This window comes from Sebastes umbrosus, chromosome 6 (assembly GCF_015220745.1).
Source record: "Sebastes umbrosus isolate fSebUmb1 chromosome 6, fSebUmb1.pri, whole genome shotgun sequence".
Lineage (NCBI taxonomy): Eukaryota > Metazoa > Chordata > Actinopteri > Perciformes > Sebastidae > Sebastes > Sebastes umbrosus.
Genome location: NC_051274.1, coordinates 29,492,293 through 29,517,369, shown reverse-complemented (window position 1 = coordinate 29,517,369; position 25,077 = coordinate 29,492,293). Strand labels below are relative to the sequence as shown.

The 25,077-nt window shown below is 38.7% G+C and overlaps 1 protein-coding gene and 1 long non-coding RNA gene across 2 annotated transcripts; one reads left to right on the top strand and one right to left on the bottom strand.

Annotated features, from left to right (window-relative positions):
• Positions 1-2,989: 2,989 nt before the first annotated feature.
• On the bottom strand, positions 2,990-19,499 carry LOC119489801 (suppressor of tumorigenicity 14 protein homolog). The gene is made up of 20 exons (XM_037772675.1): positions 19,108-19,499; positions 16,645-16,807; positions 15,054-15,184; positions 14,869-14,939; positions 14,490-14,686; positions 13,980-14,015; positions 13,116-13,344; positions 12,554-12,687; positions 11,978-12,075; positions 11,562-11,662; positions 11,205-11,338; positions 10,974-11,078; positions 10,489-10,596; positions 9,876-9,992; positions 9,439-9,564; positions 9,155-9,338; positions 8,445-8,716; positions 8,168-8,304; positions 6,358-6,553; positions 2,990-5,150 (listed from the first exon to the last, which is right to left on the bottom strand). The coding sequence occupies exons 1-19, from the start codon at positions 19,147-19,149 to the stop codon at positions 6,392-6,394; spliced, it is 2,547 nt and encodes an 848-aa protein (XP_037628603.1). The 5' UTR covers positions 19,150-19,499; the 3' UTR covers positions 2,990-5,150; positions 6,358-6,391.
• Positions 19,500-21,349: 1,850 nt separating this feature from the next.
• LOC119489833 lies at positions 21,350-23,117 on the top strand. The gene is made up of 3 exons (XR_005207262.1): positions 21,350-22,036; positions 22,503-22,505; positions 23,107-23,117. It is a non-coding gene; the product is annotated as an uncharacterized LOC119489833 (long non-coding RNA).
• Positions 23,118-25,077: the final 1,960 nt, after the last annotated feature.

The following is a 25,077-nucleotide window of genomic DNA, read 5'->3' as shown; positions in this document are numbered from 1 at the left end:
CCTCATGTTGCTTTGTTGTCTTTCTTCTTGACCTGCAGTTCCTGGGAAAAAAAAACACAAAATATTAGATAAATTGTGGTATTTTCTAACAATATAACTCAAATCTACTCTAATGTATCTGTTAAGAAAATCCTTAAAGTTGAATCATATCTCATATTCTGGGGACTTTTATTCTGTAAATCCAGGAATCAGACACATGGACAAAGTCTTACATGAAGAAACATCTGTATGCATAAATACTGCAGGACAGATGCTGTTATACACACAGAAAACTGATGCAGCAGCGACCTCTAGTGACCTCTGTGTAGATTACACGTCTGTCAGAGGAAATCACACACTACATGTTACATGTTCTGGTAATAAATGTGAGACCAACACACAGGGTAGCCCTCTAGCGTTACTTTCGGACGGACCAGGGACCGCGTTTCAATGCACGCTCGTTACATTCAAAGTGTCCTTTCAAAATAAACTTACCTTTACACAGGAAGTTAGGTTTAGGCAACACAACCACTTGGAAATTGGAAACTGCTGATACAAAAACACGAAAAAGGACTTCTGCCTACTAGAATCTGAACACTTTCTACGACTTTTTGACGCGAACTGAATGAAAAATGTTTGTGATACTTTACCAGGCCGGTGCTTAGTCCTGATGATTGGTCTTTCTGGGAAAAAAACACACAAATTATTAGATAAATTGTGGTATTTTCTAACAATATAACTCTAATCTACTCTAAGAAAATCCTTAAAGTTGAATCATATCTCATAATCCAGGAATCAGACACATGGACAAAGTCTTACATGAAGAAACATCTGCATGCATAAATACTGCAGGACAGATGCTGTTTTACACACAGAAAACTGATGTAGCAGCGACCTCTAGTGACCTCTATGGAGATTACACGTCTGTCAGAGGAAATCAGACACAACATGCTACATATTCTGGTAATAAATGTGAGACCGACACACAGGGTAGCCTTCTAGCGTTACTTTCGGACGGACCAGGGACGGCGTTTCAATGCACGCTCGTTACATACAAAGTGTCCTTTCAAAATAAACTTCCCTTTACACAGGAAGTTAGGTTTTGGCAAACTGAATGAAAACTGTTTGTGATTCTTTACCATGTTCTTTGCGGTTTGTTCTTGTAGTGGTTGTTGCTCCTCAGATATGGTCGGATTAGCGGGATCATCAATCAGGTCTACAGCAACGTTGAAACACTTTTCCCATTGTCCACCACGGATTCTGTCCTTCACTTCTTCAGTCAACTGATCTTTTGCAGATTTCCTCAAAATCTCTTTCATCACGTTCGCCTCCTCCTCTAAAATCAGCTTCTGAAATGGAAATCCTCTGTTGCAACAATTTTGTTTTCCTTCACAGCATTTCCTGCAGAACGGAATAAGGAACGCCACCACAACGATAACACAGAGTGTTGTGCCACCATATACCTGAAAAATAAACAAAGATGGTTGTATTATAACAGCATGACTGCGTTCTTGTAGTTCTAGAGAAAAATAGAAACACTCACCCTGGACGTGTTCCTCAGTTCAGCGATGGTTTCTTTTTCTTTCTCAGTGATTTTGTCCTTGGCTTTGCAGGCTAACGGAGCCTGTTCAGAGCCGTCATTCTTACAGCAAAGGTACCAGTCTCCATCGAGGTACACAAAAGCAACCCAGAGCAGGCTGACTAACACTGCCTTAAAAAAGTGGCGGAAGAAAGAACCACAAAAGTTGCAGGTGGTCGGCTTGCAGCATTTAAGCGAACCTGAGCACAGGTATCTACAGACTCTCTTGAACGATCTGTTTGTCCACAGGATTAAGAGGAAGATTATAAGAACGGGCAGAAGCAGGTACACATGACAATGTTTGGATTGGTTTTTGCAGCTGCACTCAAAGTCCCTGCCGAGCAGAAAAGTGTAGGTGAACATCAGAATGACGGCGGCATAGCTGCTTAGCTTCTCATAGGCTAGTCTAGTCAGAAGGCTCTCCATCTTCAAAGTCTAGTTGGTATCAGATGGCAGCTCATATACCGTCTCAACTTATACTAACATGAAACTCAGGCATTTCCTGTTTTGTCAGGCAGGACATGCCTGGTTTTAATGTCAGTGAGTCATCCACGTTTGAAACTGAAAGTATTTTATTCATGGTGTTTTGTGTAGTTGAGTATTTTAACTCTTAACCCTCCGAGACCCACAATACACATTTTTGTCTTTTTTAGGGGGGTACAGGGGTTTTTTAGGGGGAGATAGTGGGTCAACAGTAGATGTCACATAGAAGTGGTGTACATCATCTGAAAGCTGGGAACCTGATGATTAATTTGTGTGTCAAGTTCTTCTAGTCATAAATCTTTAATAAACATGAATTAATTACTTATTTAAAATAAATTGTGAAAGTGTATCAGGGTTTAGAACATTATGATAGAAGTATATGATGGTCATCCTTATGCTCCATTATGTCTCACAAGTTGTTGCAGCAATTTTTGGGTTGATACCAATTGTTACTTACTGTTAATGATCAATAATCCCTCCAAAAACCACATTAAGACAACAAAGACCTTGAGGAACACCATAGAAAAAGCAATGCTGTGATTTGGGATAAAAAACTTTTGACTTTTTGATTTCTGCAAGAATTGCATTTTTCGGCGATTGGATGGTGAGCACTTCTGTTGTAGAGGGTTTTTTGAAGTGGGGTTGTATGTATAGTCCTGTGTACTGAGAAGTAAAATAACTGTGTTTGTGAATGGAGTCTGGTGGCTTTGAAAAGAGCAATATAACGGCATCAGTTCCCCTTCAGAAAGGGCTGTCTGACGGTGAGGTAAAGCGGCTGTGGACGGGAGCAGCAGAAAAACAGATTTTAGACACCTAAAAAACCCAGTTTATATATAGTGGTTGCTATAGTTAGCATATTTTCACCAATTTACCTCGGTATTAGTTTGTTTGCTCCAACATGTATTAGCCGTTGTTAGTTGTACATGAACATAGTTTTTCAACACCGCATCAGTTCATTTTACATTTATTCAAAGAAACACAAAAATGTGTTAATGTTTACATTTTGTTTATGAATGTTTTTTATTGCTTGAGATTTGTCAGTTACCCTCAAGAGGGAAACATTAAAATCCACCAAAATAACAAGAACATTTCTATATTTCTGTACTATACAAATTAGTGAGTCCTGTATATTCATGATTACCTACACCTGTTTTATCTTAAAATTAATTTAAATCATCCTACAAAACTAAACTACAACATCCTACAGTTTCCTCTGTATTCCTTCCACAGTGCTGAGAAAATTTAAATAAGTTTAAATTGAACAATTCTTTCATACTGCAACTAAGGGTCATCCTTTGAATTATATATATTTTTAAAGCTGTTAATAATCCTGCAACACAAACTAAAATTATAACTGGGATAAAAGCAAATACAGATGAATGAGGAAACACTGTACAAATAAATACATTCATCAGAAAAGAGTGCAAAACACGAATACAAAAACAAGAAATGTAACCAAAGCAGTCTCAGGTAGCCTAATAAATTGTACAAATACAACACTTTTTTTAAAGGCAATCATGTTTCGAGTGTTAAAACTGATTCACCTCACTAACTATTGATTATTGTCTAACACCAAGGTCCAGTCCGATATCTAACCAGTTTATTGAAAACAGTTTTAAGGATTTTTAGCTAAACTTTTTCCAACTTTCAAAGTTTTTGTTCTGTTTGTTTTGTGCTGTAAAGCACTTATTGGAGAGCAACCGGGTGTGTAAGGGAGCTTTCAGGAACTTTTAAGGGTTCCTTCAAATATTCTGGAGCTCTGTTGTTCTATTAAATATCGATGACGTGGTAATAAAGCCAGATGAACTCTGTTATTTAGCGTGCGTTGTGGGAATCCATAGAGGATCCAAGATGGTTCCCCGAGGAGCTCCTTCATGAACGTTTCATGAAACCTGACAGTGTTTTTGAGGTTCTTTATATGTTTTTTTCTGGGTAAATTTGCTGCTGAGGAACCAAGTATCAGGATCAGATAAGAACTTGTTATTACATGGATATGTTTTCAGTTCTTCTACAACGGATGTCACAGCATCACAATAACACCGCCTCCGCATCACATCTGCAGAAGAGCTTCCTGTTGCCGGTTAGTTGCATGCACCAAGACGTCACAAGCATGAATACATTTTTCTTTGTGTTTTATGGGCACCAATAGAGAAAGACAATCTATTTATATTTCAGATGACGACATGCTAATTAGTGATACATCATCTAAATCTATTGCTGTATCACAGTAAAGAGTAAAATATCTTCTACTTCTATTCATCACAATAAAACAGGCTGTACAATAAGATAAACAACAACTACAGTATGAGCAACATAAAAACATTATTGGACTAAAAGACTAAACCAATTAGAGATTCAATAAATGATAAATCAATTGCATTTATCAATAACTGTGTTAAATCTGAGCCAGTTTCATAAAATATGGTTAAAGTACCATTGTGTAAGATGTATTACTGAACTCTGGGAATTTGTCATAACAATTTGATGTATTGTTTTATTTCAAGGTTGGAATATGTTTTAAGTATTATTAAGCTACAGTAAAAAGTGTTGTCTGTAGCCATGGTAACATAGCAGCCAATCATGACTTTAATCATATGATCTGCTATTCATTTGAGTAGGGCAGCTGCAATAACCGCAATATTGACAAACCAACCACAGGGGATGGCAAGCACCGCCACGACCGCTATGTTCACGTTTTTTCATTTTTTAATTCTTTGCAATGTGAGCGCCACATTTTTACACTTTGCTACAAAAGGCAGCAGTGTGACGAGGTGCTGAGCGTCGATTCTGCGCTGAGCGCTGCACGTTTGGTGTTTTTTTCTGGTTGTTGAGAGTTGAAAAACTTTGGATAAAACTCCATAAAGATGGACGGTTACAGCTCTACTCTCTTGTGTTGCCTTGATTTCAAATTAAGGGTTGAGAAAAACAAATGAACCCTCTAAATGTGTTTAAAGAAGTTTTAAAAAAGCGAGTTAGCTGATGAGATTAAACAGGATCATTTCAGTTGTCTAACTTTCGTTGTGAGAGTTCAGGGTTTATAAGTTCACCCGTTGATCCTGTTTAACTTGTTCACACCAGCACCAGAGAGTGAGACTGCACAGCTCTGAGTCTGTTAGCTAAACACAAAAACACAACGTGAACCTGTTCAACCATTCGCTCCACTGACGACTGAGAGTCAACATTTGCAGCTGGAACGTTTAGAGAATATTTCCTTTTTGCCCTGAGAATATTTTTACCGTCGTTATTTACAATAGCTTTCAAGAGGAAACACATCAAGTGTTTCAATTACAAACTAATTTGTAATAAAACGTGTACATGAGGATATCCCTGCTTCCCAACACGATCACATAGGTAGAGTTTACATTTCTACCATGTTTCCATGTATTGACTGAACGATAGAGTGTTTTTCTCTTTCTAGCAGAAGCAGAGAGCAGCTGAGGTTATCTAAAGATCACAACTTCATTATCTCTTCTCTATTTTTAAAGTTCTCTCAACATGATTTAATGCTTAGAATATCAAACACTGCACAGTTTTGTAATTTCTATACTTCATTATTTTGGTTTCATTTTTTCAGAATAAAAGCCTCTTGTTGACAAATGAAGGAATTCTGTCCACAGAAAAAAACGCTTGAGGGCTTTTATTTTGAAATGAAAGCAGAAAGTGCTGTTGATTTAAATATGAATCGTTGTCAACTCAGTTAAGTCACTAATAAAAGGGTCAAAGGTTATTGTAGGTTATTGTTGTGAAATAAACCCAGAGAGGCGATGGACCCTGACGCGAAGCGGAGATCTTGCGTCACCCTGAAGGGGTTTATTTCACAACAATGACCCCCTAGCTGTACATTATCCTGCTTATTACACAGCTACTTACTTTAGAAATCAATAATTTGACACAAAAACGGCCCACCAAAGTCCGATATCAGAACTGCGCCCATAGCAACGGTCTGTTATACATAGCAACGATCTGCTACAAAGAAATAACAGACCGTAGAACGCCGTGATTGACCAATCAGAATCGAGTATTCAACAAAGCCGTGTAATAATAGTCATTACCTCAGATAACAAGCTTCTGTACTTCCTCTTCCGCTCTGCATCACAAATGACTTAATGTTATTATAATATTGTTATGATCATTATCATATTAAAATAAGACGTTGTGATCTCCATTTCATTGAGAGGAGCTCTCAGCTTCTGCTTCGTTGATTCATAGATGATCTGTAAACTTAAAATGACTTTAAACTGAATGTTTGATCCACAGATTGAGCTGAGAGAATATGAATAAAAACAGTCACATTCATAAATATCCGTGAGTAGTACCCGTCGTCCAGAGAAGCCGTCCACCGCTCTGCTGCTACACCCCCGTCCTCTCCTTTATCCAGCTGCGGTATTTGGTGATCCGGGTGTAGACGCCGGGTTTGTTCCTGCGAGCACAGCCGTCGCCCCAGCTCACCACGCCGGCCAGGAAGACCCGCCCACTGGGCCCGGTGACGGAGAGCGGCCCGCCGGAGTCGCCCTGAGGGAGTCAGAGAGGAGAGTTACAGCAGATCCAACACACAGGAAGTGTTTTAAAGTGTTTTACTTCAGCTGAGGGCCTCAAACAGGACGCAGCAGACGAGTGAATGCTGTTAACTCAGAGCAGAAAGAAAAAGAGGCAGTTTTTAAAGAGCAATTTAACTCCCCGCTTTATCTGGAACTCTTCTTAGGGTTAATTAATTAACTGGTAACGACCCCGCCGGTGTAGACATTGAAACAAACGGTGACACGTCCTGAAAACAGCCCAAGCGTCTTTCTACCGGCTGAAATTGAGAGCAGCCACACTCCTCTCCACTGACTGCTGCTGTATTCTTACGTTTGGGGGATTTTTGGCCTCCACCATCTTGGTTTTTGGCCATCGCCGCAGTCGCCATCTTGGTTTTTGTCCGTCATCATTTTGGTTTTTAGCCATCGATGCAATCGTCATCTTGGCTTTTGTCCGTCACCGTCGAGGTTTTTGGCAATCAAAGCCACCGCCATCTTAATTTTAATCTGTCACCATCTTGGTTTTTGTCCATCACCAACTTTGTTTTTTGGCCTTCGCCGCAGTCTCCATCTTGATTTTTGGCAATCGCCATCTTGGTTTTTGGACATCGCCATCATCTTAGGTTTTTGGTATCACCGCCGCCGCCATCTTGGTTTCTGGCTGTCACCATTTTGGTTTTTATCCATCACCATCTTGGTTTTTGGCCGTTGCCATCTTGGTTTTTAGTTATTACCGCAGTCGCCAACTTGCTTTTTGTCCGTCACCATCTTGGTTTTTGGCATCGCCGCAGTCGCCATCTTGTGTTTTGGCCGGCACCGTCCTGGTTTTTGGCAATTACCGCCACTGCCATCTTGATTTTAGTCTGTCACCATCTTGGTTTTTGGCCATCGCCGCGCTCGCCATCTTGGCTTTTAGCCGTTGCCGCCATCATGTTTTTTTGTAACCAAAAGAGACACGAGAGGGGGGAGCTAAGTTCAACCGAACGCTGAATACGACATTTTTATGCGACCAAAAAGGTTATAATTAACTTTAATGAAGTAAAAACACACTGTGAAAGGGTTAAAGTTGTAAGACGAAAACACGGACAACTCCCAGACCAGACAACGCCGTGGTAGTGACCTGTTAGCCACGCCCTAAAGCATCCCCTGCTTTATGGTCTATTTGACTCTAAATGGGACCATAATTTACTAAATGAACATCATGCTGTATTGAAGAAGACTTGAAACTAGCGATTGAGACCATAAACTCACGTTTACAATGTTTACTGAGGTAATAAATCAAGAGGCTCATTTTCTCATAGACTTCTATACAATCAGAGGAGTTGCCCCCTGCTGGCTATTAGAAAGAATGCAGGTTTAAGGCACTTCAGCATTGGCTTCACTTCTCAGTAAACATTTTAAATATGACGACATGAATGTTGCATACGCCTCAAGCACAGTGCCGGTCGGACAGCGTCTGAAAACTCCTCCGACATCAATGAAACAGTCAATCAACACGCAAACACAATAAGTTCTGGTTTGATTAAAGAGTGTTGTACTATAATCGTTTTATAGGACGTACACTCTGAGCGTTACCACCTCATGCCCGTTGTTGTGTGATTGGTGTTACCTGACAGGCGTCGACGCCTCCTTTGAGGACCCCGGCACACAGCATCCTGTCAGTGACCGCGTCGTCCATCACACTCTTACACACCGTGCTGTTGATGATCCGAACCTCCGCCTTCTGCAGGATGGTTGCAGCGAAGCCTGACAGACAACATGATCAAATATTAAGGAACATATTTGTGATTAAACTAAAGTAAAACTAAACTGAAAAACTCAAAAACATGAAGCGCATCACTTCCTGGCGTTGCTGATTATGTCACCGTCATCCTGAGTTGACTCACCTCCCTCTCTGGTGGCGCCCCAGCCAGTGATCCACGCCTCTTGGCCTGCTGGGAAGTCGTAGGTGGCGGAGGGCAGACAGATGGGCCAGATGTTCTGGTTGAGGGTGACGTTGGCGTCCAGCTCCATCACAGCAATGTCGTTGTCGTAGGTGAAGGGGTTGTAGTCCTGGTGAGCGATGATCCGCTTCAGGTTCCTCCTCACCGTCCACTCGTTGGTCTGACTCTGCACATGCAGACCCAGCAGGGCCTCCCATTGGTCCGCCTGGGAGTACCTGCATCATCACACACAAGAGAGAGGTCAGAGGTCACGAATAAATTCAAGACAGTTTTATTACTGATATTTCAGAGCCGTGGTCGGGGCCATAGATTCTAACTGACTGATATTTCAGAGTCATGGTCGGGGCCTTAGATTCTAACTGACTGATATTTCAGAGTCGTGGTCGGGGCCATAGAGTCTAACTGGCACAAACCTCAGTCAGATAAAGGATCAATGAGTCAGTCAGACTAGACTAAAATATTCTGCCCCTGCTACTAGGGGATGGAGAGGGGGGATGGCGTCCCTCCTCACATCGCCTACTGGATATCAGTATAGAAAGGCTGTTATCCATGCTGCCTAGTTTGCACTCATAACTGATAATAGAAGGACTTTTTAAAAGCTTGTTCATGTCGCAACGTGGTCTGCTGAACTTCTGTGTATTTGGAGCTCCTACTTGTTTGGTCCGTTGTCCTGGACGCAGTGAGCGGCGGTCAGCAGCCAGCGGTTGCTCAACACCGACCCTCCACACACGTGACCCGTTCCCCTGATGTGGAGGCTGACCTGCCAGGGCCACTCCCCCTCCCGGGACGTCTGACCGCCAACGATACGAGAGCTCCGGTACGGCCTCACCCCGCAGTCTGAAAACACACCAACACAAACATGGAGACACGGGACTGACATCACACTGTGTGTGTGTGTGTGTGTGTGTGTGTGTGTGTGTGTGTGTGGTAAACGTACGGCAGTCGGCCTCATCAGATCCGTCCTCACAGTCCTGCTCGCCGTCACACTCTGGGTTCAGTTTACTGATGCAGCGTCCGTTCCTACAGCGGAACGTGAACTCTGAACACTGCTGCAACACCAGAGCTGAAGGACAGAGACACAGTATCACTACTACTACTACTACTACTACTACTACTATACTGAAACTACATCATCTTGTGTGTATTTAAAGGTTGTATCATATTCCTATTCATCCCTATAGTGTCATAAAGTATTCTGACAGCTTCAGTGACTTTTACAGATTATAGTATTACATAATACTGCATCTAACATTGATATTTTAAAATATTTCTAATAACATCTCTCTCTGAGAGTATGAGTGTCATGCAACAGTAAAAAGATGATTAATTCTTGTTCATATTAGCATTTATTAGAGTAAAGACTGTTGTTCTTACATTTTTCACATGTGGACTCATCCGATCCGTCGGAGCAGTCGTCTTTTCCGTTACACTTCAGCTTCTCTGGAATGCAGCGGCTGTTTCTGCAGGAAAACTCTCCTGGTTTGCATTTTACTACAAAGAAAAAGAAACATCTCCACCAGTGAGATACTCATTCAGACCCTCTTATACCCCGGGTATGAAGAGATATGTGCGTGAATGTCTTTGTGTCTGGAGGATTATCATCAATTATTACACAGCCTTTGTTGAATACTCGATTCTTATTGGTCAATCGTCAATCATGGCGTTCTACGATCTGTTATTTCTTTATAACAGACCGTTGCTATGTGTAACAGACCGTTGCTATGGGCGCAGTTCTGATGTTGGACTCTGGAGGACCGTTTTTGTGTCAAATTACTGATTTCTTAAGTAAATAGCCGTGTAATAAGCGGGATAATATACAGCCAGCGGGTCATTGTTGTGAAATAAACCCCTTCGGGGCGATGAGAGACCCCTCCGCTTTGTGTCGGGGTTTATTTCACAACAATGTAATAATAACGCTGTACATTATCCCTTACTTGTTATTTTATTTATTAACAGCTGCGTTCATCTACAGTTCAGTTCAACTCACCACAGCTTTCCTCATCCGTGTTGTCTCCACAGTCGTCAAACCCGTCGCACTCCCAGAACTTCGGTTTACAGCGGCCGTTTTTACACTTCATCTGAGACGCCTCGCACTCTGAGACGAGACAAAGAAAAAACAACAACGTGTTAGTCCGTCTCTCAACACTGTCTGACTTCCTGTGTGTGGCCCATTGGTTCCTACTGAAGATCTTTAAAAACGTTAAAAACTTCCTTTAAAAGTTTCATCAGTAATTCCCTCAAACAGCTGCTCACTGCAGTTTTTAATCAAACAAACAGGAGGAAATAGTGACTTTGTTGGGGACTATTTTCAGCGGCGGATTAATCCACATCTAGTGCTCTAGTGTGTATTTACAGCAGCGAGATGTGAGTTAAAATTATTTTTCAGGCTGAAAACAATCAATCATGTTAATGTTTTTTGTTTTGTGTGAAGATAAAAACAAAATGCATCCACAGTTTGTGTTTTGGACTCACTGCAGTGGTCCTCGTCGCTGCCGTCTCCACAGTCGTTCCAGCCGTCACACTGCAGAGTCTTGTTGATGCACAGGTTGTTGGTGCACTGGTACCTTCCAGGACACGCTGATCAATGATATCAAACAGTAAAAATGCCATAAACGAAGTGAATCAATTTCAAAAACTCAAGGTATTTCAAGAATTTGTAGTTATTGGGTTACAAGTTATTCAATTAAAATGAATCAGTCTTACGATTAGTCGGGACAAAGGTTTCGTACTCGGCGGTGAAGCCCTGGTAAACGAAGGACGAGTCCGAGATAAATTTGATGGTCATCTTGTTGCTTTGGCTGGTGATCACGGTGCTTTTTGGTTTACTGCCACACAGTCTACAACACAGAGACACAGAGACGAGTCAGCAAGTCAAACGTCTGACTCATAGACTCTACCTGAGGATCTCTTGGTGGGTGGACGGACTAAATTAAATCAAACGCTGTGGTTTTGATCGCTATGTAAGGGATAATGTACAGTGAGCCGGTCATTGTTGTGTAAGAAACCCTGACAGGGCGACCAGGTGATAGAGAAGGAGAAACAGAACCACTAATGGCTGACCTTTGATCGTTGACCTCAACATAGTCACCGAGACACTGGCTGCTTAAGTTCCCCAAGAAGAACTTGTTGAACTGAACCTTCACAAACTTTTCCTTTGGGGCCTGAAACAAAAAGATAACGGAGAGAATAGAGACAAAGAAAATGATCAAACAGAGTGACATTAATTCTAAATGAGACAGAATAGATATGAGTGGACGCTAACTGATGATATTAATGGGATTGAAGGAAGAATAATGATATATTTGACCTTTCCTCTAGCATCACTATTGGGTCAAAATCTCCACTTTTACAGATGAAATATTGTCATGAAATGTCCCGGCCACATTCCTGCTCTCCAGAGGATGAACCTTTAAGATGTTCCTGACCTCATGACCTTTACTTGTTATTCTCATTAGAACAATAAGCCGTGGACGTACCTCGATGTTCCAGACACACTCGGTTCTCGGAGGATAGTTGGAGGGGAAGAAAGGTGAAGAGAAGAAGCCTTTGTCTCCAGTCAGCGCTCCTCCACACTCTGGACAACGAGACGGACCGTTAGCACTGACATGTTGGACATTTAGAGACCCACTCCCATGTTGATTAGAGGATTAAATACTTGACAAATCTGCCTTTAAGGTACATTTTGAACAGATAAAAAATGTGTGATTAACTATTTTAATCGATTAACAGCCATATCCAAAACCCAAAGATATTCAGTTTGTCACATAAAACAAATAAGAAGCACTGAAAATTACTTCCAATAATATTAATATTGTTGACAATTTGGTTGAAAAGTATTTTGTTTTCCAAAAATTATGTCCAAAACAGATACTAATAAGAAAATAAGATTATATAATTTCAGCTTGATCACCAGAGCTGCATCGAGAAAATAAAATGTGACTGGAGGACATTAAAAACCAACTTCACATTGTAAACCAGTGAAAGTGACGTGTCACGGTGGACTAGAACGCTGATCACTGTGATTCCTGCCGGTTTTATACTTGTTGACGTACCTTTTGTCACAGGGATCTGGGAGTAGTTGGCTCTGAAGCCGGGGAAGTTCTTCTCCTCGCTGGTGATCAGAGTCAGCAAGAGGACGTTTCCAGAGGACAGGAAGGACAGCGAGTCATGAGGGTATCCGCACTGTCTGGAGACGAACCACACAGAGACATCCAGCTGTTAGTGATGGTTTCAAACAAACTGTAGTTTATCCATCAGCGGTTAGTGATGGTTTTAATCAAACTTTACTTTTTTATCTCGTCTGACTCACATCTGATCTGATCTGAAGTCATAACAGTAATCAAAGGTCAATAATCAATCAGCTGGGTTGCAGCTGCTATTATCTTGTCAGTGACAGTGGTTAGGGGGTTGGTTGGTAAGCTGCTGCAGCTTCCATCATTATGGACTCTCTGTTCCATATTTTTTGCACATTCATGTGTTAAAGTTGACTAAATTTGAACTCTACCTAAAAGACTGATGCAGATTTACTTCAGCTGTGCATCCACTTCATATTCTTGTCTATTATTCAGCGATCTGTCTCAGCACTAACTGGTAAAGACCTAGTTATTGTCTCACTCTGTGAGGACGCGGTGCTCTATGGGAGCCAGCGAGTCGTAGATCTGGATGAAGTCCTGCTGACAGTCGTCCTCCAGGATCAGAGTGTGGAATTCCAGGTGTACTCGGTGGCCCGGGTCGGCCCTCAGCCTCCACTGCAGGTAGACGTTGGGCGGGTACGAGGAGTCGGGGAACCCCGGAGACCGGACGATCCCCGCTTTGCTGACGTGGATGTTGAATGACTTCTTTACTGAAAATATAAACAGGAAAAATCAGAACTTCTCTACAAACCGACACCTGCTCTAAAAAACATACCTGAATCAATGATAACATCATCTGAGGTCACTAAAGTCTTTGAAAACATTTCATATGCATTAATTATTTTATCTATATTTTCTAAATATTTTACAAATAAATCAATTAATTAATTATTTTATTTATTTTATTAAGTATTTATTATTTCTTAAATTTGTATTTTATGGTATTTATTTATTACAATTTGCATCTTATTTTATTTATTTATTATAATTTTTTTTTTAGCTTATTTTATTTATTTTTCTATCTTTGTATTATTAGTATTTTATTATACTATTATATTATATTTTTTAATTTGTTTTTGAATTTACAGTTACTATCTGTTATTATATGTATATATCATTTTATTTGTTATGATATAGGTTGTTGTAGTCATTTTTCTTAGGGAAACAATAAAAAAAATCAATTATTGTCAATAAGTCAATTGTTGTTTTTGAGCCCTGATGTGGAATAAAACATAAAAGTGACAATGAATGAATCAAAACAATGCATCTTAACTTTGTAACTTTACTTTGAAAGAACAGGATATAAAGATATAAACACAGATATCTTCTATTCAACAGTTCTCACCGTATAAAGTCTTCCTGGCCATGCGTGGGTCCATAGCTGTCAAGAGAAACATAAACAGGAAATAAATGTTTATTTAAACTCAACAAACTGTACAGGTTTCCTCTAATTCAGTGTGAATAGGAACCAGACTAGAACTATAATACTATAATATATAATTTGTTCCCCTGGCCCGGACCAAATGAACCGGACTACAGGTGTGAAAGCAGCCCAAGTTCCAGGAACTCGTTGAAAAACAGAACCAGAAACAATGAACAGACGTTCAGTTACAGCTCGTTATGTTCCTGCAGAGCTTCCTGATTCAGTGGAAACAACATAGATTGTATTAAAGGATAATTTCACTTTATCACAACCTGGATGTTATTTTAGTAGTTATAGATGAGATCAGATCTGAAAGCAGAGCGACGATTAAAGAAGCACGAGCAGTCTGATAATCTGATCTCAGGTATCAACTCAACGAGTGTGAATCAATATTCTGTTACTGTGATGCCGGTAGTCAGCGATGAGCCGAACCTCGTGAGACGACGTTGTTGACGCTGAGAGCGTCGGCGGGTTTCAGCAGCAGGCGACCCTGCTGTCGACCCTGCTGACTTCCTGCCGCCGGCTCCAGAGACTCGATGGCTTCGTCCAGCGAATCCTCCTGGAGGACGTGGACGTCGAACTCGGACTGGTAATACGCCACGACGCCGTCCCCGCCGCCGTCTCCCTCGCTGCACAAACACAGATGAGACAAAGAGTTACGGCTACGCGCTTCAGACGTTTCTTCACATTTATATCATATATCTGTTATACTGTGAGAGAGAGAGTCTGTATGTAGTTAGCCTAGCTTAGCAAAGGACAGCTTTTACGTGATGTTTTACATTTAATCTTGACACGGTGGTGTGAGGCGTACCTGAAGGCCTGCACCGTGGAGCCTTTAAAGGCTTTGGCCAGCACAGAGTTTTTGGAGTAAATCAGTTTCAGCTGAAAGACAAACAGGTCATAAATATATAAATATATCAACGTCACAATAATCACATCACCAAATAGAGAAGTAGAGACCAGAGGAGGAGTCCGTGTTGGTTAATAAAGTCTCACCTGTCTGCTGACCAGAGAGGCCAGTTGAGTAAACTTGGGACTGCTGGGATCTTCATACGCCGGCAGGAACTTCTCGTTATTGATCTCCATGGAGCCGATGTAAAGCTTCTTCACTCTGACGTCACTGCGTACTGAAGACAGAGACAGAGAGAGGATCAACCTCTGATATACAGCTGATGATTCACGGCTCATCCAACATGAATAAAAACACAGCAACTACACACAGATTATTAATATTCTCTTTGGACCTTCACCAAAATAATATGACTTTATTGAATCTGTTTCAGCATTAATAACTAATAAACAACTGAAGATGGTTAAAGGCGCCTCGTGGTGTTTTCACATAGTTCTGTTTACATTCAGTGTTTATTGTGTGAATCCTTGAAGTCTAAAAAATATATTTCTTTCCTCAAAACATTTGTAAAACTGATTTTAAATTTTTGAAACCTGCACTGTTTACATCAGAGTTTGTTTACAGTCGACGTCTTCTCGGCAGCAGGAGGGTGTTTTACATGCTGTACGCTTATGTGCATCCTGTGTGTTCACACTCGACTGCAGATGTTCTTACTGCGGTTTCATAAGTCAACACTTAGTCCGCTTTAATCACACTCTGGTGCAGTTTGTTTGGGCCGTTGTGAAAGGAGTAATCATACTCTGGTGCAGACCTCAAGAAAAACTTTTTAATTTTAAAAACCCCTTAAACTTAACTGAAAAAAAAACAAAAAACTTAAACTTAAAAAAAAAACTTAAATTACACAAGGGAAGAATAAACTATAGCAGTAGTTGCAGACCTTTTTCCTTAAGGGACCCCTTTTCTATCATTGAGTAAACTGTATTTTATGGATGTTTCATATTATATTCATGCATACAAATAACAGTATAAAACTAACTATAGAAACTGCACAATAACTGCAGGAGGTTTGTGTAAAATAAGTAATTTTGAGCAGATTATTTCCTTGTCATTTATTTTTATTTATTTTTAACAATCATTTTTTTTCTAGTTTATATCTTAAATAAAAATCTAAACTTTAAAAATAACAATTTATTTTAGTTTTCCTCACAGAAATGAATGAAATGCTGAGATAAAGGCCAACTGTATATTATTTTAAAAAAGGTTGTCTTCCACCCCTTAAATCAAGAAGGCCTTGCATCCCCCTGCGAAGCTTTGGCGACCTCTAGTGGGGGTCAGGACCTCCAGATTGGGAACCATTTAACTAAAGTATACATCTGGAATCCAGCAGTGTCTGGATCTGAATTTCTGATCAGTGTTTTAAAGTTAAAGCTCAGACTTTTTTGATTTAAAAATCAAAGTGTTGGTGTTCAGAGACACTGAATGTTTCTATTTAATAATCAGCTCATTGAAGCCTTTTCTATCAGCTGTATGTTTGCCTCCAGCTCCAGACTGATAACAGAGTTCACCTCTGGTCAAATCAGCTCCCAGTGTTAACAGGTGTTCATGGTGTTTAAATAAAGGTTATTGAAATCAGCTCCCAGTGTTAACAGGTGTTCATGGGGTTTAAATAAAGGTTATTGAAATCAGCTCCCAGTGTTAACAGGTGTTCATGGTGTTTAAATAAAGGTTTGAGCTCACAGTGGAAGTGCCAGACCAGCAGTCCACTGAGCAGAGCCACAGCAGCAGCCGCCAGCACCAGGCCGACTCCGATCCACAGCTTCTTCCTGCGGCCCGGTTTCTTCTCCAGCCGCTTGGTGTCTGAGGCCGGCAGGAACTGGAGGGCGGTGTCCCAGTCCTGGTTCTGAGACAGAGAGACAGACAGAGGGGGGGCATGAGGGGAGCTGGTTCGTTGGTTGATGTTTTGAATCACAACGTTGGACTGTGCTGACTGTATAAAACATCAGCTGGTTGATTGTTTCTACCACAGAACTCACTGTCAGCAGGTTTCATTGGGACCAGTTCTGGTTTTTAGTAGAAAGTGGTCTCTGGAGGGGTTATACAGAGACACGGGGACTCTCTACAGATCAGTGTGAGTTGAGGCTGCTCTCTGAGTGAACCTGTTCCTCTGTTTGAAAGTGAATCAGGGTGTATCTGGACAGGAATGTGTTTATTATATTGAGTGGTAATTCAGCATGTTGTGTCCTGTGTGATAGAGAGTCTATCATCCACACCCTAATAATCTGTTACCCTGGAACCCTGTCACACCGTGACAGTTATTATCTTATGTCATTTAAATGGCTTCAGTTTAAAGTGTCTTCTATCAGGACAGAAGCTGGCAAAACAAACCTGATCCACTACGGTCTTACTACTACTACTCTGCTATTTTACAAATATTTTTGGGATATTTTACTTGTTCATCACTCTAATGCTGCAGCTGGTAAAGGTGCAGCTCATTTGAATAATTTTGAGATATTTTACAAATATATTTTACAGATTTTATTAATTTGTGTCTGATAATTTATTAAAAAATGTTCTGATATTTTACTTATATTTTTTTAGGAATATTTTAAGTATAATTTACAATTTTTCTATACATTTTACTAATATTTTTGGGATATTTTACTAATGTTTTTCTGACATTTTACTAATATTTTTGGGATATTTTACTAATGTTTTTCTGACATTTTACTAATGTTTTTGGGATATTTTACTCATATTTTAAGGATATTTTACTAATGTTTTTCTGACATTTTACTAATGTTTTTGGGATATTTTACTTATATCTTAAGGATATTTTACTAGTATTCTAAAGAAATTTTACTCATTATTTTGGATATTTTACAAATTTCTGTCTGATACTTACTTATTAGATATTTTATCTGTTCATCGCTTTAATGTTGCGGCTGGTAAAAGTGGAGCACATTTTAATGACTTTATTTACTGCTGGTAGTTTAATCTATAATAATGCATTAGCATTTATTAGTTGATTAAATTTTGTTTTAATAATCTGAATCTGTAGTAACTTAAGCTGTCAGATAAATGTAGTGGAGTAAAAAGTACAGTATTCCCCTCTGAGATGTAGTGGAGGAGAAGTAGAAAGTAGCAGAAAATAGAAATATTCAAGTAAAGTACCTCAAAATTGTAATCAAGTAGCCTACAGTACTTGAGTAAATGTACTTAGTTACTGTTATTTGAGTAATAAAACTGTTGCCGATTGATTTACTGCCAAGAGACTAAGTGTGAATTTAATTGATTTATTTAATCATGTTTAGAGATTGTTTTATGTCTAAGGCGTGTTGTGTTTTACCACAATCCATCAGAAACCATCATGATAGATATTATAGCCTATATGAATCATAACAAACCAGTTCAGCCTGCTGTGGAAACCAGTACAGACAATAGAACCAGTAGATTCTGTATGATTATGAGTTATCATTGATACTTTGATCCCACCCGTGTTAAACATAAACTCTTCCTGTTCTGGTTTCTGTCTCTAATCTCAGGTGAAACTGACGGATTTATTCATGTATTTATTTTTATAATTTGTATTTATTTATTTATTTTTGCATTTATTTATTTTTTTAATTTTATTCTTGCATTTATTTTTAATTAGTTTAATATATGTATTCATTCATGTATTTATGCACAATCTTCCCTTTGCATTTCATCCCATATTTATGTCCCCAAAGTTATTTCTTTTATGAAAAATAGATGTAAAATAAATCAAAAAATATGGGGTGAAATGCAGAGGGAAAATCATGCATTAATTAATTAATTAAAAAATAAATATAAAATAAGTGAAAAATTAAATAAACTAATTTAAAATAAATAAATGAATAAATAAAAAATAAATGCAAAAATAAATCGATACATTAAAAAAATAAAATAAAATAAATACCCAATAAATAAAAGGGAAAATTAAACAGAAGAGTAACTAAATAAGGGAATTAATACAAGATAATTAAATACAGAAGCCAATTAAAACATCAGGAACCATCATGATAGATATTATAGCCTATATGGACAATAACAAGTTGATCCCATCCATGTTACACAGAAACTCTTCCTGTTCTGGTTTCTGTCTCTAATCTCAGGTGAAACTGTCGGACCTGCGGGGCTGTGACGTCACGGCAGGGTTAGTGTTACAGGTAAAGAGCTCACCTGTCTGGGGTTGAACTTCTGTCCTGAATCCAGTAAGTCCATGTTGTGTTAATTAAAGTGTCCTCCTGATGTTGTTGGTTTCTTCTTCTTCTTCTTCTTCTTGGTGAGTCTCGCGCTCCATTACCTGCGCGCTGACATGGCGACGACAGGTGAGCAGCGACAGGTGAGCAGCGACAGGTGTCTCTGTCCTCCAGCTGCAGGAACTCAATAAAAGAGGTTTTTTTGAGTTGGTTTGTAACTCTGGGTGTCGGTACCGGTTTAAACGGTTCAGACTGGAGGAGGTGACTCGGTTCTGAGGAGAGAGACACCTGGAGGAGATCTGGCGACAGGAACGAGGAAACTGGCGACTGGATGAGAAGGAGGCTGGCCTCAGCAGGTAGAGGCCCACCTGTTCTCCCATGATGCAGTGCGCGACTGAAAACCTCACAGCTGTCTCCTGATTGTCTTCTTCTTCTCTTGTTACAGAACAGCAGCAAGAAGATGCTCTACTGAAAATAGATGAATAAATAAATAAATGACTCAATAAATAAATAAATATGTCATTAAATGTAGCAAAAATAATATTAATATATTAAATGTAGCCATTAAATTAATTGATAAATAAGACATAAATTGATATTTCTGTTTTAATTGGCTTCTTTATTTATTTATCTTTGTATTAATTCCCTTACTTATTTACTCTTATGTTTATTTTTCCCTTTTATTTATTTATAATCAATGTATTTAATTTTGTTTTTGTTTTTTGATTTATCTATTTATTTTTGCATTTATTTTTTAATTATTCATTCATTTATTTTTTATGAGTTTATTAATTTTGCACTTATTTTTTTATTTATTTTATATTTATTTTTAAATGTATTTATTCATTTATTTATGCAAAATTTTCCCCTTTGCATTTCACCCCATATTTATTTACCCAAACTAATTTATTAGTATCAAAAATAAATGTAAAATTAAATAAATAATAAAAACAAATGCAAAAATAAATGAATAATAAATAAATACAATGAATGAAAATAAATACACAAATATAAAAGGGAAAATTAAACAAAATAGAAAATAAATAAGGGAATCAATACAATGATAAATAAATAAAGAAGCAAATTATAGTAGAAATATAAATTTAAGTCACATTTTAGCAGTTAATTAATGGCTACATTTACTTTAAATATTATTTTTGCTACTTTTATTGTCATATTTATTTATTTATCAAGTCATTTATTTATTTATTTTGGATTTTGGCAGGTTCTGTCCTCAATACAGTAAAGCATCTTTTTGCAAATATTTGTCTTCTATTTTACTAATATTTCTGGATTAATTTATTTGTACATTAATGTTACAACTGGTAAAGGTGAGGCTCCTATTAATGACTTAATGTACTGCTGGCTAGTTTATGAATTTACAGCGAAGATCAATAAATTTGTATCTTAATCTACAATTATTATTATTATTATTATTATTATTAATAATAATCTGAGTAAATGTACTTAGTTACATTAAATCTGCTGTCTTGTGGATCATTTCTGCTTCAGTTTGAGATTGACTGACTTGTAATCCACATTATGTTCACTAGAGGGTGCTGCTCCATCAGTTTATACCTCCATCCACTGAATCTGAATCTAACTGCATGTGTTTATCCTCCTCTCTGTGATATAGTAATGTAATATAGTCAAAGAGATTGATCCACATATTATTAACCATTAACTCTTGGATGGAGATAAGTTGTATTCATCAGTAAACGAGACGAGACGTGACTGGATGGATGGATGTCCAGAAAGAAAGAAATCACTCCAGCTTCTGGTTTCTGTTGTCTTTATTAGTGGAATGGAATATACACCTCTGTGCTTTAATGCTGTTTTCTCCTTCACTCATTCATTCATTCACCACGACTCACTCTCTCTGAGACTTCACATCACCGTCAGTTCACTGGATGAAAGAACATCGTATCATCACAACATATCATCCAAACTCAAAAAATGTTATTCACCGCCTGTCGTCTCCTCAGCAGGAGACCAGTGTGCTTTGTCAGATAAATGCAGTTTGTTGGATTTGAAGACATAAAACTTGCAGGACAGCTGTTCTCCAGATGGATAAACACAACTTAAGCACATTAAAAATCTGATTGGATAAAAAACTGCTGTTTAAGAGCAACTTAACACATTAAAACATCACGCAGTTATGAAGGTAACTCTGGTTCTATGAGTGCTGGATGACTTCCACAGACGGCCTGTAATAATGGATTTAATTGTTGGTCTACAGCTGTGGTTCCCACCGCTAAAGATAAATCTAAGGGACGCAAAATGATCAGCGGGATGGGAACGTAGAAAGAAATATTTTTACTGCTAATAGACCCTTTTTGTGTCGACGTCATGATGACGTCACGGTGTTAGCTGGAGGCAAAACAAAGGAAAGACTGGAGGCTAACACTAGCAGTGGGCTAAAGTTACACATCTAAAACGTCATCTTACTCTGTTGCCGGGTGCCAGATTCAAGATATCACAGACATTTGAGATGACAAACTGTGATTCGAGGCTCTAGAGAGCTTCAATATCGGCGAAACGTTTCAGAGATGGAGAGTAAATGTTGCTAATATTCAGCCGCCAATCAATGGCTCACGGCTGCGGTTAGCAGAAGGCTAAACTATTAACAACCCTTTCTCTCCATCTCTGAAACGCTTCGCCGATATTGTACGACTCTCTTTTTGACTGACTTTACTGAAGGATAGTTAACTATAAGCATCCAAAGATTTATACGCCCTCAATTTATCTTTACAGCGTTGCCGTTGGCCATCTGGTCCCGTTGGTTAATGTTAACTTTCTCAACTAACACTCGTGATCCTGGAGAGTGAGTGACGGGACATATTGAGAGAAACTGGTATTTTCTTCGGCCATTGTTAAAGAAAACAAGGCAACAATACTTGCTAGCCAGCGTTAACTAACGTGTTCAGAGAATTATTCTGCCTCCAATTAACGCTCCGCTCACAAAATACCTCATCATGTTTACTAACAGATAGGGGGCTATATGCTCTAAACTAAACTCTTTGGTTTAACTGGTCACACTGGTGCGACCAGTGGCGAGGTCACATTTTGCTTTGTTTTTAGGGGTCGTAGGTTGTTACTGGTCTGGATGACAGAATTACTGGATTTTCTCCGTAAAACCTTCAAGTGACTGAATATAAACTGTAATTTACTAACTTTACTTGAAAGTAGATTTCGTGTTAAGTTGCTCTTTAAATCGTGACTTACTGTACAGGCAACATCACTTAATCAGTTTGAGTCATTTTTCAAAAAGAAAAAGTCTAAATTCTCTGATTGCAGATTCTCAAATGTGAATATTTCCTGGTTTCTTTCCTCCTCTGTGACAGTAAACTGAATATCTTTGAGACATTTGAAGAGGATGTCATCTTGAGCTTTGGGAAACACTGATCCACATTTCATAGACCAAACAACTAATCGATTAATGGAGAAAATAATCAACAGATTAATCAACAATGAAAAATAACCATTGGTTGCAGCCTTAGTTTAACGGACACATTTTCAAACTTTTCACCCGTTATGTGTAAATAACATCTTAAAACCATGACTGGAAGGATCAATACTCTGAGTTATGATTAATATCATCTTAGCATCATGTGCCATTCACGTTGATTTCCAGTTGCCGATCCCCGTCCCTAAGTTAAGCACGAAAATCATAATATGAACATAAACAGCTTGATCCCCCAAAAGGTTAAAGGATTAGTCACATGATGCATAGATAATCAATTATAACTCTGATTATAGATCAATCATAGTAATCAATTAGGAAGAATACTAACTCATGGCTCCAAAATGCAATTAGCTTATTATTATTTCTGTTAAAAGAAACAAACAATTAACTCATTAATAGAAGAACATCAGATCAATAAAAAGTGAGAATAATCGTCGGACTCTGGATCGATATTCTTCAGATGTTTCCTGTTTGTCGTAATGACGTCAGAGCGCCATAATAAAGCATCATTAGAAAACTGAAGTCACGTCAACAGTAGATCCCAGTAAAGTCCAGTAGAACCACGACTCCCAGCTGTTACCTATAATCCCGAACCATTTCATGTCACAGTTAAACATCAAAAATAAATCACAAGAATAAGTAACTTAATTTCCTTTAAATTAATTAATTTAAAATAACATTTACAAACCAGGTTCATGATCTAGAAAATGAATGAATAAATAATAGAATTATGAATAAAACTGCTCGCTGATGGAATAAAAACAAAAAACTGTGTTGTATGGAAGGCCAAACACGACAGAAATTCATTCATCGGGAATTTTTTGTTTGAATAGTTTGAAACTCTAAGTAGTAATTAGACTCCACTGCTGGTTTAGTCGTTACTGCAAAACCTCACCTAAGTGAGTCTGAGACTTATCGTAGGTCGGTTTAGTTTATTCACCATTTTTATTTATTTCAAAACAATGACCCGCGAGCTGTACGTTATCCCGCCATATGTCCGCCAGAGTTCGACACCAGAACTGCGTCCATAGCAACGGTATGTTATACATAGCAACGGTCTCTTATACTTAGCAACGGTCTGTTACACGTAGCAACCGTCTGTTATACATAGCAACTGTCTGTTATACATAGCAACTGTCTGCTATACATAGCAACTGTCTGCTATACATGGCAACGGTCTGTTATACATAGCAACAGTCTTCTATAAAGAAATAACAGTGTCCGTTCTACTCTTATATTCTATTTCTATGGATGACAATTACATTAATTTAAATATCAGCTTGTTACCGTAATAATTCTGACTCAAGACCCACTTACCAGCTTTTTCTGGAGCTTGGGTTGAGATCATTTTGTCAAACAGACAAATTTGTTATACGTAAGAATTTAAGGAAATTACGTAAACGTTACGAAATAAAAGCTATGATTTTACTGTTACATAATGTGGAGGCCGGCTGGGAGCCACAGCTACAGAACAAAGTGAAAACAGTATTACATATACAGTATGTTTTATAAAATAAAACGTTGAAATAAGATAAAAGCAATCCCTCCAGTGAACAGAGCGTCTGTTCAGTCTCCTCTCTCAGTCCACTCTCTTTAAACTGCAGGAGAAAACAGATAAAATACCTATAACGGTATCCATGCATATTTGTGACTGCTCATCATACAAACACACATTCATACCTACACACACACACACACACACACACACACACACACCCGCCTGTTCACACACACTCTTTGCATTCTGGCGAGGAACATGCCTGAATGAGTTTTATTTTGAAATTCATTTATATAATCTGTTTTCTTGGTACTTCTAACGTCTCGGTGGTGCAAACACTCGTCTTGAAAAGTTTGGGGAGGATGAGGAAAACAAACCGATGACTGATAGGAGAGAAAACAATAAAGAGTCGTCATGCAAAAGAACCGATGATGAGATTTTTTTCCCCCATTGTGTTGTGTGTGTTTTTTTCTAGCTTTTCTTTTCTCTGATATGGTTGATAAGTTCCTATGATCAGTAGTGCTACTTCTACTGTACGAGGCTCATGCACGGAGGAACGCCTGTCAGATACCCGACGACCTTCTTCTCTTTTTTTTTTCTATTTTAATTTTTTTTTTTTTGGTTTGAGGATTTGATTGGAAGATGCAGGTGAAAGTTTATGATACAAAATATGTTACAGTATGTACGTCTTGTCTCCGGTCTGTGTGTCACTCACTCACACTTCTGAATGGTCGAGGAAACGCTTCGCCAAAACACTTGCGGCTGAAGTCACGCGTGGGCGATGGCGTGCACTCTTTAGAAAAGGTTGTGTAGTTCTTAAACACTTCTGGGATTCCTTGGCGGATGTACAGATAATTAGACGGTGCTGGCATACTTGCCAACCCTGAGACCTTAAAGAAAAGGGAGGATTTCAAAACCAAAGTGTTGCGTCAGGGGGAAACATTTGAGTTTCAGAGACTTTGTTTCCTGCATTCTGGTGACTTTAA

Excerpts from the sequence above, each read along its gene's own strand:
- LOC119489801 (XM_037772675.1), bottom strand. The coding sequence starts at position 19,149 with ATGGACTTACTGGATTCAGGACAGAAGTTCAACCCCAGACAG. Across the intron at positions 12,076-12,553 it reads CCAGATCCCTGTGACAAAAG|AGTGTGGAGGAGCGCTGACT; the intron begins GTACGTCAACAA and ends CTCGTTGTCCAG. Across the intron at positions 9,339-9,438 it reads ATCTGATGAGGCCGACTGCC|ACTGCGGGGTGAGGCCGTAC; the intron begins GTACGTTTACCA and ends GTGTGTTTTCAG.